Source organism: Adiantum capillus-veneris, chromosome 13, assembly GCF_014529385.1.
Source record: "Adiantum capillus-veneris isolate H3 chromosome 13, ASM1452938v2, whole genome shotgun sequence".
In the NCBI taxonomy this organism is placed as follows: domain Eukaryota; kingdom Viridiplantae; phylum Streptophyta; class Polypodiopsida; order Polypodiales; family Pteridaceae; genus Adiantum; species Adiantum capillus-veneris.
The window spans coordinates 115,947,716-115,970,225 of record NC_140943.1 but is presented as its reverse complement, the minus strand read 5'-3'; the positions used below and the strand labels follow the sequence as shown (position 1 = coordinate 115,970,225).

Below are 22,510 nucleotides of genomic sequence, written 5' to 3'. Positions count from 1 at the left end.
TGCTCAAGAGCCTCCCAAAAGGAGAGGAAAAATTCCACAGTAAGTCCATCCCCCAGCTGGGAGACCGCCAGCGGCCCAAAGCAAGCAACGCACTACGCAATTCTAAAGCAGTGAAGGGGTCCTTAAGGCCACATGCATCTTGCGGGGATATGATCGGAGTAACAAAGGAAAGCATCAATTGACGCGCATGGCAAGCAGCCGAAGATGCCTGAGAAGGAGCAGCAAACACCTTTCGATAATGCAAAACCATGGCATCCGTAAGTTCTTGCTTTGAAGACACTCGAGGAAAGCATAACCCGCTTGATTGCCTGTGAGAGTATTGAATGATGTAAACACTTAAAGAATTGCTTCGAAGCACAGCCTTTGTCTATGAAAGCATGTTGACGAGCACGCGTCTACCATTTAGCAAGCTTTCGCTTGTCATTATGTTGAATACACACAGAGGATTCACATAACTCCAACATCTCAGAATTAGACAAAGGCCGCAAATCAGCCAACTCTTGCAGTCGTTGACAACCATGCTTCACATCTTTGACATCCCCTCGAGTGCACTGCATGTAATGCTTGCCATAGTCACAAATAACACTTTGCACCCTCATAACAAAGCAATACCAGGCGGCATCAAGATCAAGATGCATATGAGCAAGCAAAGGGGGGAATAACCTCATAAATCATGTCCCGAAAAACCTCATATGTGAGATAAGCATTATTAACAAGTAGCAGACGTTTCCTGGGAAGAGCCCGATCACAACGAGTCTACCCAAAACTCACATCCAACAAAACAGGGTAATGATCCGATAACTGCAAGGTGTAATCAATGTTGACCTCACATACAAATTCTTCATATTGTTACAAATTAAGCAAATACCATCTATCCAACTGCGCTCGATAAGAAGAATGAGCAACATGCTGAAAAGTAGAACCAGAGGCATTTGGATGTAAATGCCGCCATATATTAGTCATCTGAGTAGCAGCAAAGAGATTATTCCATTCTTGCCTTTCCGCAAACAACATATGTGAATTGCCAGTGGTATTATCATCCATCTCAGGGGTATTATTAAAATCACCGCAAAGAAATGCACTCGAGGTCCATGAGCGAGAAGAGATGTCTCGCCATAGAGCAGCCCTTTGTCCAGATGATGTATACGCATAAATGCCTCCAAATTCATACTCCTGACCATTCAACAAGCATTGAATCACCATCCATCGGCCATGCGGATCATTATACAAGAGAACTGGCTGAAGCTCATGCCGAACCAGCATCAATAAACCTGAGTAATCATGCAAACCAGCATATGCAATCCAGTAACTTGCAAAAGAAGAACACTGACCAGCAAAGTCATGCCGATTGTCTTCTTGCAAAACCACGATATCTGCCTTGCATTATGTACATAGTGTCAGGTCAGTCGTCATTTATCCAGGTTACATAACCCATGCACATTATATGAAATGCATTTAATGCGACTATGCATTGGAAACCATATTTACAACGGCAAGAAACACGAGGATCAAGTCGAGATGCCCATATGGACATCTCACATCTCACATTTAATGCGACTATGCATTGGAAAGAGATGCCCATATAGACATCTCACATCCATGCCAAAACCCATCCGCTGAGTCAAAGCAAGAAACTTGTCCATAAAAACTGTCTGAGAAGTGGAAGCCTCACCCAAAAGTACATCCTTATAAAAGTGCATCGCTTTTTCCCAAGTGTCAATCAACGTGCAATTGTCATTGCAGGGAAGCTGCTTAAATGATACTCTTATTGGCGTTAACCAGAGGGACATAATTAGGAGAGGAAGGAGGAGTTCGAATTTTCACTGTCTTTTTAGGTATCATCCACGAGCCAACATCAATTGACGCAACATTTTTGCATTTACATTCCCAACATCCGCAGACGACGGATTTTTGTTTTTCCCTTTATTCGCATTAGAAGTCACCTTCATAGCAGGGATTCCATTCGATTTAGCTTCACCAACGGAATTGGGGTAGAAGAAGGAACAGCCGAAAGAGAGGGCTGCAAAACAGGTTCAAGACATTCATATTGCATGTGACCGAATTTACCGCATCGAAAACAAAAGCTAGCAAATTTGACCCATTTGAGTTTAAAAGGACGCTTGCCCACTTAAGGATCCCCTGAATCCACCATAATTCCATCCGGGGTATGCTTATCCGTATCCCACAGAATGCAAAACCTGTTAATGTCCGCGTCCAATTTCGAAGGGCAAATCACCTTGCCAAGTTGTGCAGCCAACAAAAGAAGAAAATGCCTCCACGAGCACAAAAAATCAACAATTTCCACCCCCACAAGACATTTGTCACGAATAAAACTTTGATAGTCCTTCGTAAGTGCCCAAGACAGAACATAGGTCATTTGCGTGCCAAAAAAGAGGGGAGACATCAACCCACTGTCCGACATCCTACGCAACGGACATTTTGCCAAGGAAAAACAAAATGACCACATTCATGGCAGACTGCGCTACCGGATCCATTAGGTCCTGTACTGGAATTCGCACCTCAAGGGCAAGTGGCTGACCATTCCAAGCTTTCCGGGCCTCTTCGAAGTCTTCATACACACAACATTTGATTTCAGAAGCACTCTCCGAAACATTTTCCATGGCTTTACGACGCTTGAAGACGCACCAAAACTGACATGCATCAACTGGACTACGACCGAAAACTAAAGCAAAAGACCTTTGTTATTTTGACAATTTATCTATTTACAGAGACCTTAGAGATATATATTGTAAACTGTCCCTAATTGTAAAATGTCTGACACTGATAATGCAGCAGGTTGTACAAAATTCTGACAGCAATGAGCAGATTCAGGTGGGCGAGAGAGGCCAAAACTGCACACGCAGTTGATACACAGTCTGTCTCCACGTACGGTCTGCGCGCAGGTTACTGATTCACACAAGGAAACAGTATCGCGCTGCCAGGGTTACAAGGGTGCAGATTCGTTACGCGCGCTCTCGCTGATTCTGTTATCCACACACACACACACACACACGCACACTCACACACACCCGCTGGGGCAGGCGCAGAGAGCTGCAGCAAGCCGCAGGAGTTCACGCGACAGAAGGGCAGAAATTCATCCACACACACACCACTCAGTCACTCACCTATCCTGTGACGCCCCACGCGTCACGGAGAGGTGGGGGCGTGTTTTTCTTTTCCTGGAGCTCTGGAACGGGACCTGGAGCTCTGATACCAAGTGTGACGCCCCAGGCGTCACGGAGAGGTGCGTGGTGGGCGCGTTTGCTTTCAAAGGGCCCGGCTCGAACGGGACCGGCTCAGGCGGAGGGGTGTTTTGTCTTCAAGGGCCTGGCTCGGACGGGACCGGCTCAGGGAGGGCCCGGCTCGAACGGTACCGGCTCGGGTCGAGGTGTTGTCTTCCAGGGGGCCTGGCTCGGACGGGACCGGCTCAAGTGGGCCCGGCTCGGACGGGACCGGCTCGGGTCGAGGTGTTGTCTTCAAGGGGTCATGGCTCGGACGGCACCGGCTCAGGAGGGCCCGGCTCGGACGGGACCGGCTCGGGTCGAGTTGCCTTCAAGGGGGCCCGGCTCGGACGGGACCGGCTCGGGCATGGTTGCGTTCCATGGGTCGACGGCCGTGTTGCGTTTCGCGGGTCTTGCGTTCCGGGTCCCTAGCCCCACGTAGCCTCAGGCTCCGCCGCACTCACGGAGGGTCATAGCGTGCCCTGGGGAACCTTGCATGGAGTCCCCACGGTGCACAAGTGCGTGGAGTGAGGCTAGCGTGTCTAAGTGGGGGGTCCCCTCCCGTGGCCGTTTTCGGGAGGCTCATACCCCTTATATACACCCCCGGTTGAAGAGAGTTCGACGTCCTCGTCGAACGTGGGGAAAAGAGAGCTTGGCTATGCATGAGGCCAAGGGACTAAGGAGTGCATATAAGTGCAAGGTGAGCAAAAAACTGTACCCAAATGCAAGTAAGTAGGCATGCTTTGTTTTTGGACTTTTTGAATAAAGTGAGTGTCTGTTTTTGGATTTTTGGCAGAAGGCTGCAAAATGGATGCTTTGAATACCCAAGTAGAATTCCCCATACTTGTGTATTCCCCGAATAGGTAACCCGATGTGCACGGAGCCACCTGCTGCGTTGGCCCGCGCGGAGGCTTCTTGAAAGCCGAATGTGAAGGAGAGTTCGTCGCAATGCAGCACTTGCGAAGTTGGTCCCTGTTTGGACGTCATTTGGAGAGCTAGCTCGGGGCCCTGTGGTCTCTTGTAGACTTGAGTGGGTCTTAAGCTCAGCATGGGGCACAAAACGTGGCCGGGGCGCGACGAACACAGTTGGGTTGGCCGTCGCGTTCTCTCTTTTTCTGTTTTTGTTATGAAGAGCCCTGTCTGGCTCGCATCTTTCCTTTTTGTGTTGGAGGTGCCCGGCTCGGATCGGGGCCAGCGCGGGTCACGGGTGACGGCCCGGGGTTTGGACGCGTCACGGGGACGGAGGGCGTGAAGTTCTTTTCCTGGAGCTCTGGAACGGGACCTGGAGCTCTGATACCAAGTGTGACGCCCCAGGCGTCACGGAGAGGTGGGGGCGTGTTTTTCTTTTCCTGGAGCTCTGGAACGGGACCTGGAGCTCTGATACCAAGTGTGACGCCCCAGGCGTCACGGAGAGGTGCGTGGTGGGCGCGTTTGCTTTCAAAGGGCCCGGCTCGGACGGGACCGGCTCGGGCGGAGGGGTGTTTTGTCTTCAAGGGCCTGGCTCGGACGGGACCGGCTCAGGGAGGGCACGGCTCGGACGGTACCGGCTCGGGTCGAGGTGTTGTCTTCCAGGGGGCCTGGCTCGGATGGGACCGGCTCGGGTCGAGGTGTTGTCTTCAAGGGGTCTTGGCTCGGACGGCACCGGCTCAGGAGGGCCCGGCTCGGACGGGACCGGCTCGGGCGTGGTTGCGTTCCATGGGTCGACGGCCGTGTTGCGTTTCGCGGGTCTTGCGTTCCGGGTCCCTAGCCCCACGTAGCCTCAGGCTCCGCCGCACTCACGGAGGGTCATAGCGTGCCCTGTGGTGGGCGCGTTTGCTTTCAAAGGGCCCGGTTCGGACGGGACCGGCTCGGGCGGAGGGGTGTTTTGTCTTCAAGAGCCTGGCTCGGACAGGACCGGCTCAGGGAGGGCCCGGCTCGGACGGTACCGGCTCGGGTAGAGTTGCCTTCACGGGGGCCCGGCTCGGGCGTGGTTGCGTTCCATGGGTCGACGGCCGTGTTGCGTTTCGCGGGTCTTGCATTCCGGGTCCCTAGCCCCACGTAGCCTCAGGCTCCGCCGCACTCACGGAGGGTCATAACGTGCCCTGGGGAACCTTGCGTGGAGTCCCCACGGTGCACGAGTGCGTGGAGTGAGGCTAGCGTGTCTAGGTGGGGGGTCCCCTCCCGTGGCCGTTTTCGGGAGGCTCATACCCCTTATATATCCGCTCTCACACCACTCACACACACCCCATACACACACCACACATGCGCACACAGTCACACACACACACACACACACACACACCTGCAGGATCATCAGTCCAAAGAGCCAGAACAAGCTAGAGTATCCTCCACGACGCTAGATCATTGCCCCGCAGATGAATAGGTGGCATTGAGGGCTTTCTGAGTCAGTAAGTCACGAAGCTTTCTCTCTCTCTCTCTCTCTCTCTCTCTCTCTCTCTCTCTCTCTCTCTCTCTCTCTCTCTCTCTCTCTCTCTCTCACACACACACACACACACACACACAAGAGCGGGATGAAATGATCAAAATCCATCTGGCAGTGTCAATGTTTCTGTGCAGATAATGTGTTTACGCGTTTGTCCAACAACATGCCTCGTTTGTCGCATTCAAAGTGGTTATATGTGGCATGGAACGATATCCAACGGAAAAAGGTTTGATAGTTCCACGTTGTCAATCCTCTCACGGATGTACTGGAGCACGATTCGTTTCAATCTTCCCGACATCATCTCCAACAGATCTCCAATAATACGATATTTGTTTGTTTGCAGTTGAATCTCTGCACAATAAGATATCTGTAAGTAGTTGAATCTCTGTGCCTAACTATAACCGTAGGTTGTTCGATTTAATCTCTGCAATGGTTAGCTCTTGAGAGTGGTTCTTCTCCAAATCATCCGTTGTTTCGAGTCCTTCGGAAGTAGTTCCTCGTATGGTATATCGCATAACTATACATAAAACGACTTGGATGATCCCTGTGGCAACACCAATCCCATTGGGAACCTGCTCAATGAATTTAGTTAGTCATCATGCATAAAGATATGTAAGAAAATCTGGTATACTATCCTCCTGTAGAGATTGTTGGTAGTCTCACCATAATAAAAACATCTTTCCCGCTCCATCCATACGCTGTCCACACAGCTCCCTTTAAAAAAGCGGTAATTGAGGGAATAGGATGCAAGCGTCTGAGGTCTTTGTTGGTCCATGCTGTTGTCTGACAATCCAAAATCCCAGGGAAAAGCATGAAAAGAAGTAAACCTCAATAACAGTGAGATTAGCACAGAAATCTAATGTTTACCAGTTCCGAAAGTAAAGCCAAATGCATAAGGCTACTAAAGACAACACAAATTGTTCCCACGATAAATACTCGCATTTCACGGCTCGTGTTCAGCCACATGGTAACTAGAATCATTATCATAAAAAAACCAGCAAAGCTCTCCAGCTCCCATTCTACGATCAACTGCACATAAAAGAGAGGTCTCAATGTAAGGTCAAAACCACTCTGAAACCAGACTCATATACAAGTGTGAAGGTGGCAGTGCAATGTATTATGAAATGTGTTGATTATGTGCACACACAATTTGCATGTTCTATGTCTACCACCACCCATGGTTGCTTTGGCCAGCACTGTTACGTCCCCAGACAGCGCCTAAGTTATGTTCGGCCAAGTGTAAACATGGCCCTATGGTTAGGGCGGCTAAGGAATCCTAAAAATAGGGTCCTAGGCTTATCTTGTGTGATCACCAGTGCCAAGGTTGATGTGTATGATGTGTACTATACAAATCCGTACGTACTGTACATAGTTCCGTTTTGAAAAAATTGTTATGTACATAGAAATATGTACCATTGGAAAAAAACCTAACAATTATGGGCATTCTAAAACAATTTCAAAAGACATTTACAGACTGTACCTTTAGAACATCAAACAATTCAAATAGATTCCAATAATTGCTCAACAATCAGACACTCATCACAAATGAGAGCTACCAACATCACAATAACACTAAAAGCTCCAAAGGAAAGTACCACATTCCCTCACCTCTAAAAGGCTCATCATAGACCTGAAAATTGTCTAGCTCGCTACTGCTGCCCGCCTGCGCACGCCTAGCCCCCCCCCCTCCTCAGCCCGCTGCCTCTCCCCCCTCCCCCACTGCCCCACTGCCTGTCCTCCTGCGCCGCCCCCTGCCTGCCCACGCTGCCTCCAGCCCGCCCGCTGCCTGCCCTCCACCGCCCCCCCCATCACCCCCTCCTCCTGCTGCCGCCAGCCTTCCCCCACCCCCCCCCCCCCCCGCCTCGGTTTCTCCTCGTCATCCGCTGCAGTTCGGCCTCCTCGGCATTGCTTCGTTTTTGGGGCAGTGTCTCCTGCGCCTGATTGCAGCGTCCGCCCGTCGACCTCTTCTTACGACACAGCAGTAGACACAGATGGAGGCTCCAGCTTCGCCACAGAGGGACTCGCCAGAAGCCCCTCGTCCGACCCCGCTGAGCCCACCATTCGACTTGCTCTATCGCCGACAGAGCAAGCAAGCCTAGCCGTTGAGGTTGAGCGTTTGCAGGCGACTTCGGTCATCTGCAAAATTCTCGGCACCCGTCCTAGCAGAGGAGAGCTGCAAGACCTTCTCCAAGCCCACCTTCTCGCAAAGGTGGGCAAGATCTTGAATGTCCAGATTCTCGGACGGGGATACTACCAGATGGAGTTCGAGACCTCCGAGATGGCTTCCAAGGTCATAGCTATGAGTCCACTGGCCATCCGAGCATCACGCGCCCACTTTCGACAGTGGCGACATGGTTTTGACCCGACTTCGGATGTGCTAGTAGAGGAGGCAGACATCCCCATCTCAGTCTGCTTTCCGGGTTTACGGAGGGAGTACCTACCACTTCTCTCCAGGATTGGCTCCACCATCGGGACTGTCCTGGAGACACCTCGTACGACAGCATCAGTAGCTGCCAAGGCGGCTGGCATCCCCTCAGTTCGAGTTTTGGTCAGAGATACCCACACGCTCCCGAAGGTCATCCTTCTACCTCGGGTGAGTGGGGGTTGGTTTAGACAGAGTGGAGTACTGGGGTCTCCCGAACCAGTGCTTCATTTGCAGACAGATGGGCCACCTAGCGAAGGCCTGTCCACGGAGGAGGCCACGACCTGCACCTCAGCCTTAGCCCCAGTCTGCCAAGGCTGGGCCGCAGCCACAGCCAACGGCACAGCGCACAGATTCAGAGCCACCCTCCGAGCCTGGGGCTCCAGTGGAGGAGGGGTGGCAGCAGGCCCGTGGCCGTCAACGCCAGGGGCCACAGCGACAGCCTGGCACTAAGAGTGGCCCTCAGGTGCCTACTCAACAGCAGTGGGTTCCCACGGGGAACCGCTTTGGTCCTCTTGAGCAGGAGGAGCCCCCTACGCCAGCCTCCACCTCCGCTTCACCCTCACCAGCCGCCCCCCCTTCAGAGTTCCCCTCTTCCTCCTCATCCTCCCCCCCGCCCTCTCCTCCTGTCCACTCCCCACCTCGCCCATCTACCTCTGTCGCCCCACCCCGCTCCTCTTCCCCTCCACCCCCCCCCCCCCCACCCCCCCCCAGCTCCTTCTCCCCCCCCTCCTGCTCCAATTCCACAGTCGACTCAGGAGACTGGTCCCTCGCCGGCGGCTAGGAGATCTCTTGGCAGCGCCTTTGCCACGAGTCGCCTAGCGAGAGAGGGTCAGCCCTTCTTGCGGCCCCCTTTGCAGATTCAGACATCTTCCCTTGCAGCTATCCCTCGTGGTCTGACGAGCATTGACCTCCAACGCCGCTGGGATTTCTTCGACTACGGGTTCACTCGCTTTCTCGGCGATTCCGCAGCAGACCACGAGGCAGCCTGCTTCAGGGTCCATGCTTTGTTCCTCGCCGGCTAGGGAGACAGAGGCCTTGGACTCAGCAGTTGGTTTCTCCTTCCCCCTTTGTGGTAGGGCCGAGACAGAGTGGTCCCTCGACTCAGTGGTGGGATGGTTGCTTACACAAGTTCTCGAGTTCTCTCACCACATGGGAGAACTTGGAGTTACAGATTTGCTGTAGACTTTGTGGCCACTGGCCAAGTTTGCGGTGACACCCCCAGACTCAGCAGGATGTAGGCACATTGTGGTGTACTTTTTTGCTAATACGCAGTGTTTGCCTTGCTATGTATACATTCATGAGGTCTCCTGGACAGAGGAGGTTGCTTTACGCATGGCTCGCTCTGCTTGGGCTTGGGCTAGGCACTCATTGCAGTCTCGCCTATCTAGAGGACGCTCGGATGCGGATTACTCCCCATCCAAGCCAACCTCGAAGATAGCCCGTCTTGCTGCTGCGGCAGCATCTGTTCTCTCTCGCTCCCCATGAGGATCGTCTCGTGGAACGTGCAGGGACTAGGTGGACCCCAGTTTCAGCGACAACGGGGCCGATTGCGTCAGGAGCTTCAGCGTTGCCTTGTGGGAGGAGAGATTGATCTCCTTATGCTTCAGGAGCACCATCTGTCTGAGAGCGGCATTCGGCGATGTGGTCAGATTTTGCGTAGACGATATGATACCTTTTGCTCAGTTGCTTTTGGACCTGGAGGCATCCAGGGTGGGGTATGTATGACTATTGCGGACTCATTGCAGCACGCCATTGTGGGCAGAGGGATTATTGTGCCAGGCAGGGCTCAGTGGATTACTATGCAGGTTCAGGGTGGCCTTGTGGGCTTCCTGAACATCTATGCGCCCAATGTGGCGAGTGCTCGTGCAGAGTTTTGGTCACAGATTGTTGAGTCTTTGCCATAGGCTGACCATTGGTGTGTAGGAGGGAACTTCAACATGTTGGAGGACCCTTCTGACACGATTGGAGGCAGCCATGCTACTGTGCATGGAGTCGAGTTAGCAGCTTGGGAGAGGTTGCGTATGACTTTGAGGGTCTCGGATACATGGCAGCACTCTGGCTTTGTGAGGCCTCCAGAGAGTCTTGCCTTCTCTAGATCGGACCGCAGAGTGGGAGGAGTGAATCTATCGCGGATAGATCGCTTCTACACTAGTGACCACTTCAGTGACTTGGGGGGGTCAGTGGGCATCCTGGATCCTTCTCGGACCATGCACCAATGATCCTCACAGTGGCAGACGGGCAAAGGAGTGGGAGCACGATGCTTTGCATCCCAGAGCGGGTCTTGTTGGACTCAGCACTCAGAGAGAGGGTAGAGGCTCTCTGGACAGAGGGCATGGACAGCCAGGCTCTACCTGTAGACAGAGTGGCCTTAGGCCTAGCTCACCTTAGCCACTTTTTTTCTCCAGGAGTCTCTGGCTCAACGGGCTGCAACGAGAGAGGAGCAGCAACGTCTCAGACGAGTCATTGCTTCACTACAGAGGATGTAGGAGCACCATCCAGACAGTCCATGGTTGGAGGAGAAGTTACAGCAGGCTCGACAGGAGCTTGCTTGCACAAAGGAGAGGCATCATGAGTTTGCCTTTCACCGACAGGCATCTCAGTGGACTCAGGTGGGTGACAGAGTGACAAGTGCTTTTTTTGAGACAGTGGGACCTCGGCACTCGCATGCCAAGGTCAATCAGTTGAGGAGACCCGATGGGTCAGTTGTTTGTGAGCCCGAGGATATGCGTGCAGTTGCTACTGACTTTTACCGTGAGTTACTGTCGGCTGAGCCCCAATCAGAGCGGCAGGATGCATGCAAGGAGCAGGTTTGGGCACAGATGCCTTGTCTTGTGACGGAGGAGATGCGCCAAAGGCTAGAGATGCCTCTTCAGCTTGAGGAGCTACACGCAGCTCTTAGGGCCCTCCCTCGTGGTAGTTGTCCAGGTGAGGATGGGTTGACTCCCAGCTTCTTCTTGGAGTACTGGGACCTGCTTGGCCCAGATCTTTGTAGTGCCTTTCAGTACATTCTGCACACAGGAGTGATGCCAGATAGCATGAGTGGGGGCCTGATTTACCTCATTCCAAAGGAGGGTGGCTCCTTGGATGAGATTCGATAGTGGCGTCCCATCACCATCCTCAACTCAGCCTACAAAATTCTTGCCAAGGCTCTGAGTTTGAGGATTCAACCACTTTTGGAGAGCCTTATACATGGGACTCAGACAGGTTTTGTCAAGGAATGCAGTATCCTTGACAACATCTTCACTTTCTGGGAGGCTTCTACCCTGGCACGGCTCCGTGGGGAGGACCTTGTGATTCTTCTTCTCGATTTTGAGAAGGCATATGATTGGGACTTTCTAGAGGGCACTCTACGCAGGATGGGCTTCTCAGATGCTTGGATCAGAGGGGTGTCAGCTTTGTACAGACAGGCTCACAGTCAAGTGATTTTGGCAGAAGGTAGAGGTGAGCGCTCATGCTCACACGATCGGTCAGACAGGGTTGTCCTCTTGCCCCCTTTCTCTTTCTGTTCTATGCGGAGGCGATGAGTAGATTTTTGGTGTCACAGCAGGTTGGTCTGAGGGGCTTAGCACTCCCTATTCGGGGATATGAGCTTCTAGACGCTGAGTTTGCCGACGACTCAGCCTTGTACTTAGAGGGCCAGGAGGTCAATCTACACAGATATGAGCAAGCTTTGGAGACCTTCTGTTGTGCATCGGACGCACTGATCACCTGGAGAAAGACGGTGGCTTTCTCGGTTGGCAGTGCTCCTGTGCCAGATTGGATGCCAGGAGAGGGTTTCAGGTGGATTCCCCCAGGGACTGCAGTTCGGTACTTGGGTTGTCAGGTTGGTTTGGACTTGTCCCCCGAGCAGCAGATTGCTCCTCTTCTCCTGTCCATCAGGAGAAAGCTGTTACATTGGAGCTCAAGACGACTTTCGCTGGCTGGTAAAGTAGTAGTTGCCAACCAGGTGTTGTTGGCGACTATGTGGTACATCACTTCTTGCTGGATCTTCTCGAGTTCTTGTATCAGCCAAGTAGAGAGGCTGATCAAGAACTTCCTTTGGTCAGGTCGTGACACTCAGATTGCCCGAGCCAAGGTGGCTTGGTCGGTCATCACACTTCCTTGTTCTCAGGGAGGGCTTGCGATCATTGATCCAACACAGCACAGCAGAGCAGAGCCCTTATTGGGAAGTTCGTCGTCTGAGGACTTCTTCCAGGCGAGGAGCCCTGGAAGGAGTTCTTGCTGCAGAGGCTTCGTGCCAGGGTGCCTTAGTCAGGAGGCCCTTGGCAACCTTCGACCAGATGGATCTTTACAGAGTTGCGCCGAGTTGGTTTGAGCAGGAGACTGGAGGACCGCTTCGCTGTGAGTTTGCTTCGTTCTTGGGAGCTCTTACGGCGTGGCCTAGAGCAGAGACAGCCGACATGCACGGAGGAGCGCCTACGGCAGCCCCTCGTCTGGAACCCCATGGTTAGCACTCAAAGAGGTCACTTGGTTGGGAGTCAACCTCATGTTTCTTGGGGTCCCATGGCAGCAGGTCCAGCACGCTCTCTAGGTGACTGGCTAGAGTTCACAGGTTTGTCAGAGGAGGTGCAGGGTTTCCAGCTACAGGGCATGAGAGGGGTGCAAAGCATGTGTCAGGACATCTCAGAGTCAGTTCCAGCTGAGTGGCTCACGCCTCTTGAGCCAGTAGCACCCTGGTGGATGGGAGCCTTCACACGACTGGAGGTTCTCATTTCAATCAGGGCCTGCTCAGAGACTATCCCAGCCATGTTCTTCGAGCTTCAGGGTGGGGGACGATTACAGCAAGTTGCAGTAGAGGCCCTACAGGTAGCAGAGTGTTGTTTCCAGAGGATCCGAGTTGTGGGCATCTGTGGGAGGACTTGCGTCATAGACCCTGACCCAGCAGCTCTTGAGACTGGACACTGGAGGCTATGGGCTTGGGAGTGTTGTCCACTGGCACGAGTGCAGTGGGATCCTGGTGAGTGGCTATGGAGGGACCCCTTCTCTTCTGCAGACCGCCCAGGAGTCCCCTTCTTTCAGTACACTGTTCGGTTTGGACGTCATATACTTGCAGCACAGAGAGAGGCCCGCCCCGCTGCAGCACGTCATTGGCAGGAGGAGGGCCTCACAGTCGAGTTCTTGGCAGCCTTTCGGCAGAGGCTATAGGACTCCAGACAGCCGAGGCGCGTCACTTTGTTTCAGTGGTTGGTTGCACACAGAGCCACAGCAGTAGGGAGTTGGCTTGTGCATAGTGGTCTCTTGGCCGCATGTGCAGCCTATGACCAGTTGGTGGAGAGTCAGCGTCATTGTCTTTGGGACTGTCCCTCGACCCAGCAGGTGTGGCTACGTGTTCTTCGGCTGATGCCTGCTCTCTCCACGGCTCGACAATACACTTGGGGGGCAGCGGCCTGGTCCACACTCACGGCCCCGGCACTTTAGTTTGAGCTATCTTCCACCAGCAGGATGATAGTGATGCAGTGGGAGCGACCTACACTCCAGCCTGCTACAGAGCTTACTCCACAGGAGTGGTGCAGTGAGAGAGAGGAGTGTTGGGAGCTCATCAGTGGCCGGACACTTTGGTTCATCTGGCGGGCCCGCTGTTTCCGCATCTTTCAGGCTCGCCCTGTGCCACCAGCAGAGACTGTTCGTGACTTTTGGCTAGAGCTGATCCATACTCTCAGAGGACAGCTTGAGGGACTACAGGGTAGCTCCGACCGCATGCGAGAGCGCCGCGAGGTTTTCCTTCGACTCTGGCGCCCTGGGCCTTTCTACACCATAGTCCAGGGGGTGCTCAAATGGCACTACTGTCCACCTGTGTGGCTCTTCCCTCCTCCCATCTCTTGAATTAGCCTCATTGTATATATGTTGTTTTTTCATTGGGAGAGTCTCCCCATCATGCTTGTTGTAGCCCTCTCTTGCAGAGGTGGATGTAGCCCTATGGGCAGTATTCATTAACTAATAGAAGGATCTTTTTCTCGGAAAAAAAAAAAGGCTCATCATAGTGCCTGCAAAAAAAAAAAAAAAACTGGTGACATGTCAATCCCCAGACTCCATGAACCTCACCCTAGCCAACCTACAGATTTTGGCCGAGGGGCCTAAAACCTTCAAGTAAAACACGAATCACTCACACCCCCAATTTTACGTGAAGGCTGATGACGTGGCTGACTGTACGGAATTTCCACGTTTTGCACTAATGGTTGATGACGTGGCAGCAACATACAGACAACCCATTGGGCACTTGATTTTGGATCCCCAACTTTAAGTTCAAGTTTTAGAACTTTCTGCTTTTCATGTAACTGCTTTTGGATGGGCCAGGGTCTTTAAACTTTTGTTGTGGGTTCTCTCTCTCTCTCTCTCTCTCTCTCTCTCTCTCTCTCTCTCTCTCTCTCTCTCTCTCTCTCTCTCTCTCTCTCTCTCTCTCTCTCTCTCTCTCTCTCTCTCTCTCTCTCTCTCTCTCGCATTCTACCCGCGGAAGATACAAAGCAGAGCCACAAAAGTAGTACCTTGTTGAAGCAATATAAAGAAATACCGAAAGGGGGGATTTGGGGCCACTACCGTCCCGGAGTGAAACTCCGCCACTCCTTGTCTTGTGTGGATTCTCTCTTTCATTCTGTTCACTTGTTTTGAAGTGCTAGACGTTTGTCACAGACTGTTCTTTTCAACCGGTATGCAGTGTCCGTCTCGTTACAGTGGTATCAGAGCTCAATAGAGTGCTTTTCTAAAAGCATACCAGTCCTCCCAAGAACAGACAGAGGAAGATGGCGTTTTTCGACTCTACAGAGTACCTGCAATTTCTCCTCGACAACTCCACAATATACTTTCGCGGAATATTGTCACAGGACGGGCACCACGTGCCAACGGAAAACAAAAGACTGAACACACTTTTAGCACTTCAATAACAACTAAATTGAAAGAGAGAGAGCACACGCGACAGGGAGTGGCGAAATTCCACCTCAGAGAGTACTAGCCCCAAACCTCGGCACCCCTTTCGGTCTTTCTTTATATTACTTGAACTCGGTACAATGCTGGTACTCACGCTTTGCACCTTCACCCAAAAGAGTGTCAAGGAATGAGCCCTCTGCACATGTGAAAGGCCCTTGGCCTATGAAAAGCAGATGAAAAGCCTTCAAACTTTAAAGCAATTGGCCGAAAAGCAGATGCCCAAAAGCTGCCACCGCAAAAGCAAAAATCCGTATATCTCTGCAACATCAACAATCAGCGTAAAACGTGAAAATCTGTACAACTCTGCCACGTCAGCATGTCAACGTAAAATCTGGAAATCTGTACAAGCTGTCAGTGCAAATTTCGAGAATCCGTACAACTGCCACGTCATCTTCTCCGTGTGTGTGTGTGTGTGTGTGTGTGTGTGTGTGTTGGGAGGGGCTTTCTTTATTTTGATGTCTTTTTATGTCACTTGGGCCCAATCGCACGAGGTCCCATAAGTTAGAGGGAACTCCTTTCGCTTCTTCTTCTGCTGCTTCTGCTTCTTAGGGTTTAGGCCCCTCGGTCGAGATTTGAAGGTTGGCTTCATTCTTCGGTGACTTGACACGTCAGCAATTTGTGACATCCCCCCTGCTTTGAAGAAAGTGATCGTCTGCAATTACAGCATACCTACAAAACAACTCAAGTTCGCTCAAAAATTTCCGAGGGTCATTCCAAGGGACATTTCGAGGGACAATCAGTTTTCTTGTTCCAAATCGGAGCTCTTGATTTCCTTGGTCATTGGCTTCCCAAAAGAATCTCATTCAATAAGGAGTCTCATTCCAAATCGGAACTCTTGATATCCTAGGTCGTTGACTTTCAGGAAGTATCTCATCCAATAAGGAATATACGGCACATCACAATGCAACACAAATGCTCACATATGCATATTACATGGTGTCACAAGGATATGGCAGTTGTTTAACTATGTCACGAGGACGTGGCAACTGCTAACCTTAGTTGTTGGTTTCTTTCCAATGATTTTCATTTTATTTTTGAGACCCTCTTTTTGAAGTTGCAAATGGTCAGACATTGTATGGCCAATGTGAACGGTAGTTTCACCCGCAGACGAGAAGTGGTCGGCACTGGAATTCGTATAGTAAGAGGATGTCTAGGCTCAGAGCAAGATCATGTAGGTCCCCCCTGTCGCACTTAGCAAGTTGGTGGATACTAGGAAGTGAACTCAATAAAGGCATAAAGTCAAGGTGGGACTACCAACAGAAAGTATCCGACAGTTGGGCCACATTGCACCTTTGGATGCGGTCCCAATGAGGATAGATGGTCAGATGACCAGTGGGAGCCCAATGGAAGCATCTCCTAAAATTTAGGAAACTGCTACTTTGGGCCGTGAAATGTGTTCGCGTCATTACCTCCGGTATGACTAGGGGAACGTTTTACAACTCTGCCGCGAAGTCAACTGAGCAACCATTCGGGAGATTTTTAGGCGGCGAACCCAAAACGGGAAAATGCTTGTAAATGCGCCAAGTGGCGCTGAATTTATAACTGGGAGGCTCATTTTTGAGTTTCCTGTCACACACAGGTTAAGAGCTATGGAGTGCTTTCTTTCCCTCTCATGTACAGTGTGGTGCTAGGAGTGATGCCCTGCACGCTACACACTGCTCTCTCTCTCCCCTACGTGCAGTTATGTGATGCCCCACAAGAGGGCTCTTCATTTGACTAATGTACAGCTGTGTGGGTTCATGCTTTTGTGCTGAGGCAAGAGCCTCCTTGAGCAGGAATAGGGGTAGCTAGCTGCTACTCCAAAGCAGGCACCGGTGAGGGTCATGACCTCACCGTACAGGTGCGAAATCAGCGTTGTGTATGTATATGCTGTAAATTGACTGTTTTTCAGTCATACGGACGCCAGAACCCTTAGGAATCATGCCCCACTAGCAGAGGACAGCTAGGGGACTGTTTGGGGCTGAAAACAGAGCAAAACCCAGTAAATACAGCGTGCTGAATTTACTGTTTTTGGGCAGAAATCAGAGGATATACGTTGGTGGAAGTGAGTTCTAGCAGGGGAATTGGTTTCGCGCAAGTTTTGGGGTGTTATGTTGCCGGAATTTGGTCAAATCAGGTAGTATCTAGCGGGATACAGGTAAAAGGATTCCCAGGACTCTACTTTGTAATTTACCCTCTCAAAGTATAAAGAAATACCAAAAGGGGCGCCAATTTTGGGGCCTACAAATTGTCGGCGTCTGCTCGAGGCATTTTCGCTTCCGAGCCGTGTGTGTACTTAAGTTTTAATTCTCGTCGCAAGTTTCCTTTGCACGTTCTCTCTATGTGTGTTTAAGTAAAGAATTTCAGGTGAAAGCCAACGCCTACCGCCCCACGGGCCGGTTTCAAGGTTCCATTGTCGGGATATCAATCACTTTTTCCTCAAAGAGTGGGCCTCGGTTGTTTTGGGTAAAGACACAAGGTACAAGAACGCGGGATTACACTATGGCCAACAAAGGGAAGGGCATTATGGAAGAGGGTTCCTCTTCAAAGGATAGACAGGAAATCCCTATGGTTTTCGAAGTTGGTGAGAGCTCACGGCCACGTCAATCTGTACCTTCTGTTAATGTGAATGTCCCTCCAATAGTACAAGGCTTTATGGTTGGGCAACTTGAGGATGATGTGTTCAGGACTCAGTTAGTTGCCGCGGTGATGTCTTTTCGCAGCTAGTGCAGAATCCAAGGTTTATAAAGTTCTTGCAAGTGCCACCAGTGCAACAGCAAAATACGCAACCTACACCGCATACGGAACTTGTTGAGGCTCAGGCCCAAGTACTTAATGCGACTCAATAGGATAGGGAATACTCGCATGTTGCGGAGTCAAGGGCTCCAAAACAGGTTCCTCCCGTGCTTGAACAGGTGGCTAGAACGCCTATTCCACAGGTTATGCCAATTCAGCCACCACCCACGGTACATCCTGGGTATTTGGGGGTGGATCAATGTTCCAAAGTATGGCTGGTTATGCGCCTGGAAGTCAACCGTACATGCCAAGAACAGTGTTTGGGGGTATGCAAGGCATGATGCCAAACCCCATGTATGGCAGTATCGGCATGCAACAAGGTTTTCACTGCAACCAGGGCCAGTTTGGGGTGCCACAGGGTCATTTTGGCATGGCTGGTTTTTTTGGACAGTAGCCAGATATCGCACCTCTGACGCAAAATGTGAATGGCCAAGATGTGCCGGATCATGCCTACTACAGTGCCCATGTTGCAGACTATTCCTTATGACAATTTGGGGGCAACGGAGAAGCCGAAAGCTTACAAAGAAGGTGGTGCAGCTGTAAAGTTCATTACTTTCAATGGCTTTGAGAATAAAGCAAAGGCTCTCACTTTCCTCCAGCAGTTTGATAAAGCTTATGCAGGAGGGAATTTTATAGAGGCCTCAAAAGTCAGGAAAGCTGCCACTTTCTTAAAGGACAATGCGCTTACATGGTGGACGACATTGTTAATGCAAGGACACGCACCCGCCACTTGGGTTTACTTCAAGCAAATGTTTGCATCTGCTTGGCTCTCAAATGAATTTGAAGGCGACGTCATGACAGATTGGCACCAGCTTACTTCGGCTACATGCAAGAGCTTGCTGGAGACTGGAGTATAATCGGAGGTTTTGTAAAGCGTTACTCTCGGTGACCTCCTACAGATTTGTGCCATTGACAGTACACATAGAGAAGTATTGTTGTGGGCTGCCTAAAGGGCTTCGTGATTATTGTACCAAGAACAGAGTGGCTACCCTCACTCAGCTTATGGAAGTTGCGAACACTGGTCTTGCCTTGTTGAAAGGAGAGGACAGTGGGTTTTCAAGCAACGAGAAAGGAGGGGCAGCAAAAGAAAAATTCAGCGAAGAAGCCCTTTGTGAAAACGGCTCCTAAAGCGTCACAAGGGTCAGAAAAGGCCACCAAGGACAAGGATTCGATCGAAACTTGTGGAGCGCAGGCAAAGAAACAGAAAAGGAAGCATTTTGTGCGTCAGTCGCTCGAGGAAAAGAAGGTCCTAGTGGCTGAAAATAAATGCTTTATTTGCGAGCAGCCTGGTCATTTTGCTACCAATTGTCCACAAAGGAAAAGACCAGCTGAATTAGATGATAAAGAAGACCAGAAAGGCAAGAAGCCTAAACCCACGACAGGTTTGGTGCCAGATATGGTGGGTGATAGGCCCAATACATATGCCAGTGAGCTATGCAAGGCATGGGGTAAAGTTAGGGATCGGGCACTCATCTTCATTGATCCAGGTGCCAAAGCCAACTTTATCTCACCAGAGTTAGCTATGAAGCTAGGCATCAGAGCTGAAGAGATGGGGTACACAGCAGAGGCAGGGTTGGTATGTCTTGGCCACACAGAGTGTGTTACTCCCATTATTGGAAAGTTGCGTCTATATATTCAGTCGTATGTGGACACAGAAGAGTTCTGCATCATGCCGCTGGAAGGATGTGATGCCTTGTTGGGGATCTCGTGGATGTTCCGAGTCATGGAGTCTTGGATGACTACAACAAAAAGATCATTGTATAGCATAGGGGCAAAACTCACATCTTGGATGTAAAGCTAAAAGGAGAGTCAGTCCCTATTGTATCTGCTTCAGTTATCACTTCTGTAATAAAGAATCATCTTTCTGTGTACTTGATTTTTGCACCTGATGTCTGAGATAATGATCAGTCAAATTTATCTGTGTTAGATAAAGAAAGGTCAGCATTTTTGCAAAAGTTAAGTGACTGTTTTTCTGAATCATTACCGTCGCAATTGTCGTCATAGAGACCTGAGGACCATCGAATAGATTTGGTGCCAGGGTGTAGCCCACTAAATAGACCTCCCTACAAAGTTAGTGCGGCGCAGCAGAAAGAGATTATGCGCCAGGTTGAGGAGTTATTAGAGAAGGGGCTAATTCATCCTAGTTCTTCACCATTTTGCTCCCCAATGCTCCTACTGCAGGAGAAGGATGGCTCATGGAGCATGTGTATTGATTACCATGCGTTGAATAAGAATACCATCAACAATAGGTTTACTATTCCTCGAATTGATGATATTCTCGATCGTTTAGAGGGTGCTGCAATTTTCAACAGGATAGACCTTAAGAGTGGCTACCATCAAATTCGTGTAAGGCCAGAGGATATGCACAAGAGTGCGTTTAGAACGACATTTGGTCTTTATGAGTTTCTAGTGATGCCGTTTGGGCTAACAAATGCTCCTGCCACGTTCAACAGAATGATGGACCAAATTTTTCGCTCGCATCAACACTTTGTTGGAACGTTCTTTGATGACATGATAGTCTATTCGAAGAATGAAGAGGAGCATAGGCGTCACTTGACCATTGTGTCCGAAGAGCTGCGCAGTCACAGGCTACTTGTCAATCCTAAGAAAAGTGAATTCTTCTTGGAAGAGATCCACTTTCTTGGCCACATAGTCTCAAAGGATGGTGTCAGAATGGATCCCGCAAAGGTCGAAGCTATTAAGACATGGCCAGACTTGAAGACTGTGCACGATGTCAGAAGCTTCTTGGGATTGTGTTCCTACTATAGAAGGTTTATCAGGAATTTTGCAGAGATAGGATCACCTCTTCACGCATTGCAATAGAAAGAGGTCACTTTCAGATGGACCCAAAAAGAGATTTCAGCTTTTAGTCTCTTAAAGGAACATTTGACTTCAGATCCAGTAATTGTTTTGTCAGACCTCAAGAAGTCATTTGTGGTCCACTGTGACGCGTGTGGCAGTAGCATCGGAGCAGTGCTAATGCAAGATGGACGGGTGGTAGCTTATGAAAGCCGAATTTTGCAAGGGCCAGAGAGGACTATGCAAGTCTACGAGAAAGAGCTCTTGGCCGTGATTCATGCGCTTTCTAGCTGGAAGCACTACCTCTTAGGTGCTGATTTTGTTGTCCAAACAGATCGTCAGACTTTGTGATACTTCTTGACACAGTCAAAGTTATCCAAAAACATATGCAATGGGCAAACATTCTTTCTATGTTCCACTACCACATTATGCATGTGGAAGGCAAGAAGAATGTTGTGGCTGATGCTTTATCAAGGAAGCCACAAGCATAATTTGCCAAAAGGTCAAGTTTGACAGGCAAAAGGCACCAGGGTTGTTACAACCACTGCCGATTCCGGATAAGCCATGGGAAAGCATTGCTATGGACTTTATCTTTGATCTTCCAAGAACGCCAACAGGGAATGATGGTATATGGACCATTATCTACAGGTTCAGCAAGTAGGCCCATTTTATCCCTGTCAAGAAGAAGATAAAATCTGATCAGATGGCACGCTTGTTTATGTACAATGTGTTTAAGTACCATGGTATGCCACAATCGATTATCAATGATCGTGATCCTCGCATGACCAGTTTGTTCTGGAGAGGATTGTTTGAGAACATGGGCACTACGCTCAAGTTCTCGTCTTCGTTTCATCCACAAACTGATGGACACTCAGAAGAGGCTAATTCTACTGTCTTAGATCTGCTAAAATGCTATGAGTCAGATAATAAGGGCAAGTGGGAACAGTATTTGCCTATGCTTGAGTATGCGTACAACAATACGGTGCATTCGTCCACAGGCAAGGCACCATTTGAGATTGTTGAAGGCGGCAAAAAGGTTCCTCCCATTTTGCATACAAAGGACAAGATCTTTGAGACAGATCGATATGTTGAGAACATGGATGAGATGTATAAGAAAATTAAAGTTGCCTTGGAGAAGACTCGGGCAAAACAGAAAAAGGCTGCTGATCGTTACCGTCGTGAACTGCTGTTATCACCTGGTGATTGGGTTTTGTTAAGGTTCGAAGAGGCAAGGTTAAAGAAGATGAAGGGCAAGGAACGGCTGTTACCTAAGCTCAGCATGCGTTACTATGGGCCTTTTCAAGTGCTTGACAAGATCAGGGATGTGGCTTACAGGCTGAAATTGCCTAATGCGTGAAAGATTCATAATGCGTTTCATGTAGTCTTCTAAGACCCTTCGTGGGTGATGTGCCAGAAGATATGCCAGATGAGGATCAACCAGAAGTTGAGGAACTTGATGAGATCCTGCTACCTAAGCAAGTTTTGGCACATAAGGACAGAAAAGTTAAAGGACAAGTTACAAGACGTTATTTGGTGAAGTTCAAGAACTATCCGCCTATGGATGTAAAGTGGATGAAAGAGCATGAACTGTCAGAGTCACCAAATGTATTGCAGCTTTACCTTGAAGCCTTTGGGTTACAACCTACTTATGCCCCAACCAAACGTGTGCAAAGGAGAGGTAATGATAGAGCTAGTACATCAAATGTACATATGAATTCAGTGTAAAGGATGGAAATGACAAAAGTATAAAGGTCTCATTAAGTCATTTGTATCTATGTGTACGACCTTTCTTACGGATACATGCGATGATAAAAGTCTTCATAGCACAAGATCATCAGTGGCGTGTATTTATGGTATGCAATCGAGGACGTTTGCGATTTCAAGAAGGAGGTATGTCACGAGGACGTGGCAACTGCTAACCTTAGTTGTTGGTTTCTTTCCAATGAT

At 50.0% G+C, this 22,510-nt stretch overlaps 1 protein-coding gene across 5 annotated transcripts in view; it reads right to left on the bottom strand.

The window, feature by feature from the left end:
• Positions 1 to 5,715: 5,715 nt before the first annotated feature.
• Positions 5,716 to 22,510, bottom strand: part of LOC147444707 (bidirectional sugar transporter SWEET7b-like) — a 49,130-nt gene continuing 32,335 nt past the window's right edge. For 4 of the 5 annotated variants that reach the window (XM_086527925.1, XM_086527923.1, XM_086527924.1 and 1 more), the window contains exons 5-7: positions 6,511 to 6,672; positions 6,307 to 6,426; positions 5,717 to 6,215 (exon numbers count right to left, since the gene is read on the bottom strand). In XM_086527925.1, the coding sequence (XP_086384051.1) occupies positions 6,039 to 6,215; positions 6,307 to 6,426; positions 6,511 to 6,672 (459 nt within the window). In that variant the 3' untranslated portion in view covers positions 5,717 to 6,038. Of the gene's footprint in view, positions 6,216 to 6,306; positions 6,427 to 6,510; positions 6,673 to 22,510 lie in introns of all 5 variants that reach the window. The other variant, XM_086527927.1, reaches the window with a different exon arrangement.